Genomic DNA, 9,628 nt, shown 5'->3' with positions numbered 1-9,628 from the left:
GCCTTTTTATGATTTTGCTGCTTTGTAATTTATGCACACAGTCCAGATTACAGTTGATATTGAATTCACTGACTACCGACAATGCTGGAAAGTAAATTTGTTACAAATAAACTTAGTCCAATCTTTAGAATGCAATAAAATATCTTTCGTATAAATCATTGTCTTAAAAATATAAGTTTGAGCAAGAAAAATCCACTTTCAACAGCTAAATAAAATTGTGTGCATAAGCTACTTTTCTAATTCAAATGGCTTAGCCTTACTCAGGTTATAACTTCACGGACAAATTCTCTCTCTCTCTCACGCGTGCACACTAACACACATGTGCAGAAAGGCCCTGGGTTCAGACCTTGCCTCTGGACATTCGCTGTATGTGGTACCGGTTAGTAGGTGGTTTTCTCCGAGTACTTTATTTCCTCCCCCTTCCCTCACAGTGCGAATTAAATTACATTATGCAATCACCATAATAATGATGTGAACAAACTGTGACAAAGCATCGAGCATTTTCTTCCTAAAGTCATTATTATCCTCATCAATGAACATTCCATTAATGCCTCTGGTTGTGGGGGTACCCTTAGAATCTCAACATCAACTCTTGCCGTTTCTCTCAAATTATAAAAAAGAGAGAGAAAGCAAATTTTGTGGTTCCTCTTGTTCATGTCTCCAGAGACAATATACTATACAGGTATTAAGCTGAAGAACTCATGTTCAGAGCCGTGACTGTAGAAATGTAGGCAACACTTGAGCAGTCAATGTGCTGTATGTCTGTGCTGAGGAATTACGGTAGTATAGAGGGTCAGTGACTTTTGTTAAATCATAACCTTCTTGCACAAGGTCAATTTTTAGTTGTTTGAAAGTGCTTGTCAGCACTGACTGGCTTAAAATGCGCAAGAACAGAGGGCGAGCATAGCTTGCCAGGTCATCTTCACATAGCCGGTATAGTTGCTTCAGCTGTGCCTCTGTTATTTTATCGCCTTCTTTGAGAGTGATTGCAGCCATTCCTGCACGCCCATCATGACCTGAAAAATGTTTAAATGTCAATTAATTTAATGGTTTTAGACAATCATTCATGCAAAGACCAAAGGACAAAGAAAAAAAAAAACAGATCAAAATGACAGATGCAAGAAATGTTTCCTGCCTCTCAGAAAAATAGATTAAAATAATGATGCATTTATATCATACCTGGTACTTGAACACCATACACATTAGCATCACTGATGAAAGGAAGCAAAGAAAGAATATTTGCCACCTCAGTTGTTGATACATTTTCCCCTTTCCACCTGAAATTTTAAATATAGAAAATAAGCATTCAATTCCCTTTTATTTACTCATGAAATGCTGTGCTAGATATAAGCAACTTGTTTATTTTCTACCTGTATAAAAAAAACTATGAGACTGATGTTTAAAACAATTATCTAAATCTGGGGTGGGGAACCATTTTTCCTCTTATTCAAGTCACACCCACCTGTTGTGCATCTCATTATGCATACATAAACACCAGTAAATAAAGTATTCCTTCTTATATACTAATCTCTACTAGTTTGTCTTACCTGAATGTGTCACCAATTCTGTCATGAAAGTACAAGAAGTAGTCCTTGTCTAGGTAAAACACATCCCCAAAGTTAAAATATAAATCACCATCAGCAAAAGCATTTCTAACAAGCTTCTTTTCACTGGCTTCTTGCGATGTCTTGTAGACCTTATAAGTTTCTTTTGCTTGGCGCATCTCATCTGGAATTTTGCTCAAAAACAGACCAGGTTCACCTGCCCACATCAATGAGTGTAGTATAACAATTATTAAAAGTTTAAAAGTAAAATCATATAAGCAGGTCTAACACATCAATAACTTTGACAAATGCCAGCTTTTCAACAGTTCACCTTTATGTAAGAATAGTTTTTTAAGAAAAATGAATTAGCTAGAGAATGACAAAAGGAATGCCTACAGGATTTCACAGAAGAACGTCTAGACTGCAATCCTGATGTCTGCATGCTCTCAAAACACTGGTATATCTCAGAGAATGAATGATCAGAAATGGGCACACATCAATTTCTTCTGCTACTTGCAAAAGTGAGAAAATCATAGAAATTTGAAATGTTGCATCCTGTTCAAGGACAGCTAAAAGCAAACAGAATCAAACTTCAAAAAAAATAGCTAAAAATACCAAGTACACATAAACATTTCTCTACTAACAAAAAGACTAAAAAAAAGATAAATGAAAATCTGAATACTCACCAATTTTGACCTTAATGCAATGTCCATTTTTATCTCTAATTGGCTGAGCTGTGGCATAATCAAACTTGACCAACGCTTTTGGGACTGGATCAATTTTGCTCTGACATTGACAGGAAATAGAAAACGCAGTAAGTGATAAATACACTGTACTACTTCACTTTTGAACGCTGTATGTTAGATTTAACCAGTTCAATCATTATATTTTATCACACCCACCGAATGCCAGTCACCATGGTACTGCAAAGTACAAAAAAGTCTTGCAGAAAAGTTTTCAACAAGGATTTAAAGAGTTTTTTTATAATCTTTCTCTATCTCTTTCACACACAAACATATACATAACAGTGATAAATATTGTTGCTGCCATAGGCTGTTTAAAGGAAACAGTTGTTAGAAATACTGAAAATTTTTAGATTTATTTATCTTGCTACTGTCCTGGCTTTATCATATGAGGAAGGAGCAATTATACTTCCTCAGTTAAATACTTCTAAGGTTTTATGTCTCCAGATGTTAATATTTTTTTGTTATTCTCGGGCTATTCTTTTTGTCTTGTTTCTTTCTTTCCTTTTTTTTTTTCTTGTCTGTTTTCGAGTATCTAATAATAATAATCAGCAGATCATTTTTGCCATGTTTTGAAACATGAATTTAGAGCTAACTGTCCAGTACGATGGTGCCTAAGAGTGCTGTATGTCTCAACAGAACAGGCCATCAGTGAAAATCTTGGTTCACTTTGTTACAGGTCTATTGTGGACCTCATCTTTTCAGCACTGTCAGTAACATAGCAGGTTAAAATCCAGACCGCACTCATACATTTTTGAGTTACAATTCAGATGGAGTGTATAGTTCCTTCAAAGTTTTACTTTTAATTTTAGTGAATATTACGGCAAAAAATGAACTATAAATGCTAGCAGTTCTTCTAATTCATCCAAATAAGAAGAAAATATTATGAACAAACCAACAGTGGGGACAACCGTCCAATGGCCCCAGGTTTGTTGGCAATGTTGACAGTTATTGTCACACCTTCTGTTGCACCAAAAATTTCACAGATAAAGGGAATTTTGAATCGCTCCTGCACTGCCATGAAAATGTCCTTGCGAAGACCATTTCCTATTGCTGCCCTAACATTGTGGACACCATCCAGTTCATTCTAGACAAAACACATAAAACACTTAATTTTAACTAATTCACGTAAAGCCTTACTTAAATATTATGTAAATATTAATCTGGAAGAACCAGATGAGCAGTTATCTTTTTCACTACATTTATGGACACTTCATGCCACATACTTTCAGCAAATATAGCAAAAAACTAAAAAGCAAGAGTATTAAAATTAATTTTACGACACATGACACATTTTAGAGGCTGAACTTTTGTCAAAGGCTCATATTGTAAATCAAAATATTAAAAAAATTAAACTCTAACCGGAGGATGTGCTAACACATATCTTAAGATCTCTCCAATGTACTGAATAATTGTGGCACCATGCTTCCGGCAGTCAGGCCAGAAATGTTTCGCTGAGAACTTTTTTACCAAAATCATTGTGGCCCCTATGGATGAGAAAGCATATATTATAGTGGAACATAATAATTCAAGTATACATATTTGATTGTATGGACAATATTTAATTAACTATTCAATAATGCTTGCAATCATAAAGCCAACATTTTTCTGCAGCTGTAAATTTATGTTTGCAGGCATAACTGTTGCATGACTTCTGACTTTAAAGATGTATGATCAAATGTGCACAGATACATATTTTCATGCTCAGCCATATTCACATCTTCATTAATTCGTCATATGTACACATTTAATGCATAACTATACCTCTCTCTATAACACCCCACAATCCGATGCCACTACCGGAACTATGGTACAAAGGAAGGCATGTGTACACAACATCTTCTGCTGAAAGATTGACTGTTTGCAATGCAATTGCTGCCAAACAACCCTTGCCTTGGCTGATAAGTGCTGGCTTTGGAAGACCTATATATAAAAAGGCATAGGTTTAAAAATACGAATACTACAAGTAATAAAGGAGTTATAATGCTTTCATCATTTTCATTTAAACATTTTAGGTCATTAACCATCATTGAATAATTAGCTTTTACCATTCCCATACTATCATTATTATGGGTATTTGTAATGCGAAGCACCACGACCCAGATAGATCGCACTCACTCCGTAGACCAGTAATGATAAATAAACAGATAGTGGACAGTGAGATATGTACAGGCACAGAATGTAAAGAAATGAAGGTATGAAGGATACTGTAAACAGTTGGAACCATACTTGATATTAGCTCCTTTGAGCTCCTGTTTTTTGTACGAGGGATGTTCCACTTGGCAATAAAATGAACTCTTTAAACTTTTTCAACATAATTGCCACCAACTGCAACACATTTTTCGGACTTGTGGATTCATTTTTTAAAACATTCCAAAAACATCTTGGCATCAATTTCAGCTCTTTCCTCACTTCAGCAATGAGTTCCAAAGTTCACTCCATGCAGGGGTTCTTTCAGCTTCGGGAACAACCATAAACCATATGGGGCAAGGTCTGGTGAGTAGGGAGGAGACCAAAATATTAACACCTGATTCCACAAGGAACTAAAATGAATCACTATGTGGAGCGTGTATCAATTTGCTTCTCCTCTACATCCTGAAAAAACTAGAAGGGGAAAAAAAAGCATGAAAAAAATGTGGAGACACCATGAAGAATCGCTATCAATTCCCCATGGTCTGCGCTCGCTCAAAGCACGCGAAATACTGGTCCGGGTGGAAGTGGAACATTCAAGTATCCTTTGAATTATTAAAGATCATCCACAGCTCTTTTATTTATTTTAGCTACTTAAAAATCTATTTAAACAAAACCTTTATACAAAACTTGGTTAAATTGTCATATTTCTATTTTTCTATGCCAAAGATACAAAGTAGGAAAAAAGTCTGCTTAACTCTGTATTGTAACAGTCTTCTTTTTATATTCTTTTTGAGAATTACAATTAATTTAAAGAAGTCTTTTACATTTTCTAGATATGTAGGAAAAAATAATAAAATCATGTAAAACAAAATAACCCTGGCTGAATACTTGTATTTCTAATAGAATCACAGAAACAGTCCTGTTTACTATTTCATTTTTTAAAATACTTTGTGAAAAAAAATTGATTATAACTAAAAGTTAAAGAATTATACATTTAAATCTATAAGCCTTTGGTCCTGGTTACATGGACAGTACACAAAGGATATCCTGGGTTTATCTTTGTTTTTTATCTGTATCAAAATCAAAATCAAACATTCCTAAGGGAGGAAGGTGAAAAGTGAATTGTAACAACATAAATTAGCATTTTTTTTTTAAAGATACCTGTTGTTCCTGACGTATAGATATAGCAAAGAATTGACTCCATGGTCATGTCTTTTCTCACACTTCGATCGGTCCTCACAGGTAAAGACTGTCCCATAAGATAGCCAAAATCATTCATTCCCAGTGGCACCTCATGTCCAGTACACCCCTGGATGTAAATGGGGAGACCCTGTATGTCATCCAGTACATCACTGACTGCATGAAGCAGGTCAAACCCTAAGAGACAGAAGGCATTGCAATGTGTTCATCTGTCCATACAAAAAAACAATTTCTCATTTTAGTTTTGTGCTGTTAAAATTTTTACACTCCTAGCCTAAACCTATGCCATTTAATCTTTTGCCTTAATTTGCCCCATTAACCCAGTCCACTGCTGGCAGTCTGCTGGGCAAGTGAGTGTTATCACTGTATTAACTAAATACATGGATGATGGTAGTAAAATCACTCAGCTAACAAAACTAGTGTCTCAAAACTCCTAATTCAACAAACAACTTAAAGATATAACATGTATAAATATAAAATAAAATATGGCAATATATTACTGGATATTATCCATGGGTTTACCTAAAGTAAATGTAATGATATTTTTTTTGAAGGTCTGATAAAAATAATAGTAAACTCCAGAACTTGAGGCAAATGACTCTGAGAAGCGAAACCCAGTAAACAATAAATAAAAAGAAGACAAAAAGGCCTCAATTTTTATCATCCTTACCAGGTCCAATGAAGATAGCTTTGGGATCCGATGCTAATATGGAATGTACCAAGAGTTTTGCGCGTAGATTGAAGTTGATGAATGCCACCGAGATCCCCAGTTTCTGCAATCCTGTTCAACGGGGAGGACAAAAATGTATTTTCTATTGCATTAATTATACTTTCTGAACACTTAACAAGAATATTTTAGCTTAGCTACAAATGCTATCATTTAAATATGCAGGTATGGCAATGTACATTCTAATATTACAAAAAGTAAATCTGGTTTTCTTTCCCTTTGAGTGGCACTTAACTACCCATAAGATATAAATTAGACTAAAAGCAAAGAGACACACAAAGCAGAAAGTTAAGTTGGTGACTGGCCAGAAATCTAAGACTGTTAAACTGAAAGTGCATTTCACTATGTCTTGTATTCTCTTTATTTATTCCAGTTATCTTGCTGTCTAAATTTTAACAATCCATTCTATTTCAAAGCAATATGAACAGTCTTCACTTCCAACATATCTATTCTATATGTGTGTGTTGTATAAAGTGCAGGGATTTTTATATGCATGCTATGTGCATGTATGCGTTAGAGTAAAAAGAACTTAGAACCCATGAAAGTGTTGAGTTTGGTTCTTGTGGTGAAATTGGGAGAGCAAACCTCATCTAACCTGTTATATGTGCATGAACAGTGTGCATGTGATGCCTACCCTAAAAAAAGGTGTGTGCTCATTACCTGTATGTGAAACATATTTATCCCCACTTTGTAAGTGTGCTTTGCAAATGTGCTGATTTATTATTATTATTTGCTGTTCTTATGAACTTACCCAAAAATGTCCAGACAAAAGCTGGCTCATTGTGGATCATCATGGCGACTGTGTCCCCAAAGCCGAGTCCAAGACATCGCACTGCATTGGCCACACGGTTGGATTGGAGCTCAATAAACTCGTAAGTATACACAGAGTCCTCAAAAATGAGCATTGCCTTCTTTGGCTGCTTGTCTGCCTGGGACTCAAACTTGTCAATCAAGAAGCTATTCAAGACTTCTTGACGCATTTTATTCAAACGCTGCCCAAGCTGAAACAATAACAAACCATCTTGATTGCTTAGCCATCTTGATGTTGGATATGTGGTTATGCATGTCTGCTCTGTCTGTGTGTGTGTGTGAGACAGAGAGATTGATAAGGGGAGAACATAAACTGCCTGTGCTTGTGAGAACATATATTATATGACAGTAAATTTGTCTTGTGTAAAACTTTTAGTACAGAAGGCTTAGAAGGGACCTGATTGAGGCATGAATGTCAATATGCTAACACATCAACATCTGGCATACTATAGTATGAAATAAGAATTAGAGGTCATGAGTTAAGACTCGAAGTTGTGCTTTAGAAAGCCCATATACTTCCAACATCCAATTCTTTTGTGGTTCAATGTGGAATGAAAAGATAAATTCATATTAACCTGTATTAATTAATCAAGTAATTACCTTTATAAGCTGAATATCATACTTGATCCAAGGAAATTTTGTCTGCCAGGCAACTACTCCCACACCTGCAGCACTTGCTGTTCCTATCAACACCTTGTCTAGCATTCCTGGCATCTTCGCTCTGACTTTCTGTAATCATCATCAAATGTGAATCATTTTCAATCAACCATCGCTACAACCACCATAACCACTATAACACCATCACAACAACAAATGGTCAGATCAAGATATTAAACAATAAGAGGGGCAAACCAAGAAACCTTATTTGCATGATAGTATGATAATAGCAATGTTAGAATATTTCTTTCCATTGCGTTATGTGTTCATAAGGGAATGTGAGGGAGGAAGAAGCTGGCTGGAGTCTCCATTATAGTCTGCGACCCGTCTGTCCTCTGCTAGACACAATAAGGCTGCAACATCATGTATGATGATACAGATGAACTATAGCTGTTCATGCTTCTTTCTATTTCTTTTCAGCATACCTTGCACGTTAATGTTTTGGCTAATTTTGTTAATCTTTAAAGGATTCTGGCATGTATCGCATGCCAAAGCATGGCTAGTTCATGAGCAGCTAAGGTTTGGAGTACTCCTGTTGACCTGTGTATTTTATGAAAGTTGATCCAAGGTATCTAACCTCAGCTTCTTTCAGTGTGTTTCTATGGCAATACTGGAATGTCAGTTATGCTCACCCAAACTTATTCAAATTAATACTGATGTTAAACCTATGCTCAAGTGCTATAGCAGGCTTCACAGCAACAGATTAATTGAGCAAGATAACCAAACTTAAAATAACTTTTTCTTGAAGAGAAAAATAATGCAATTTTTGTGAGATTTGCAAGCTAGGTGCCGCTCAGCAGAACCAGATGAGGCCTCCTGGCAACGACCTTTCTTTCCTATGCACATATATATATATAGATGCATATATGTGTGACAGCTGCCATCCAACAGAACTAGATTTCCAGCAACTAGCCATCTCTTTATGCATAGGGTGTATGCAGGCCTATATATATTATGTATATGCTAATGCTATAGTTGAAATATCTGTCTTATATATATATATGTAGACCTATATATGTATTTCCTTGCAGCACTAAAGTTAAAAAAAAAAAAAATCAATCTCTTTTCATACAGAGTATATCTGGCCATACATAAATTAAGCACGGACTTGGCCCACATATGAGGTGCAGGAATGGAGTGCATGATATGGAGGTTACTGCTGTACATAATCGCTGTTCTGCGCCGTACGTTTCCCTACAGACACGTATCACTAGAAATTTGTTACATAACAAATCTAAAAAGTAACTATCCTTAAAGACGAAAGAAATGTCCTTGCTAATTACTTCACATGCATTACAGTGTAATATGTACAGTATAAACTCTAGATGAAAGATTCTCAACTATACAAAGTTCAACCTCGACGGACATATCGCATTAAAAATCCTGTGATAACGAATGATAAACTGTGTGAATTTTTCCACACGAGTCAGGTAAAAACACATAAGGTAAAAGAAAGTAACAATCTCTACCTGGAACTTTGCAAGCACCCGCGGAGTGAGGGGTGCTGGTGGGGGTTTTCAAGCGATCTTTGAACTTGCGTCGTCTGCTATATATAGCTCGCGTTTATGTCAATCTCATCTTTAGTTGTAGGCAACAAACACTAACTGGGTACTGATGGCACTATAGGCAGGAGAAGATTAAAGAGGCAGCAAATCTAACCTATAGCATACACCGTCAGTTAATTACTGACGTGCTATTAACTTCTTATAAACTATTTTCTTTAATCATGCACCAATGTCGATCACAAAAATAAACTGCAGTTCAAGGGAGGTAATTCATAGTACTGCAATGTCTTTGAATATTGATTTATGTCC

The 9,628-nt window shown here is 35.8% G+C and overlaps 1 protein-coding gene across 1 annotated transcript; it reads right to left on the bottom strand.

Annotated features, from left to right (window-relative positions):
* Positions 1–3: 3 nt before the first annotated feature.
* On the bottom strand, positions 4–9,558 carry LOC112553570 (very long-chain acyl-CoA synthetase-like). The gene is made up of 12 exons (XM_025220890.1): positions 9,284–9,558; positions 7,758–7,886; positions 7,099–7,348; positions 6,291–6,401; positions 5,582–5,797; positions 4,052–4,210; positions 3,650–3,774; positions 3,183–3,374; positions 2,231–2,330; positions 1,548–1,761; positions 1,180–1,277; positions 4–1,016 (listed from the first exon to the last, which is right to left on the bottom strand). The coding sequence occupies exons 2-12, from the start codon at positions 7,869–7,871 to the stop codon at positions 706–708; spliced, it is 1,890 nt and encodes a 629-aa protein (XP_025076675.1). The 5' UTR covers positions 7,872–7,886; positions 9,284–9,558; the 3' UTR covers positions 4–705.
* Positions 9,559–9,628: the final 70 nt, after the last annotated feature.

The sequence above is a fragment of the Pomacea canaliculata genome, linkage group LG13, assembly GCF_003073045.1.
Source record: "Pomacea canaliculata isolate SZHN2017 linkage group LG13, ASM307304v1, whole genome shotgun sequence".
Classification (NCBI taxonomy): Eukaryota; Metazoa; Mollusca; class Gastropoda; order Architaenioglossa; family Ampullariidae; genus Pomacea; species Pomacea canaliculata.
This window is presented reverse-complemented; position numbering and strand designations above follow the sequence as displayed.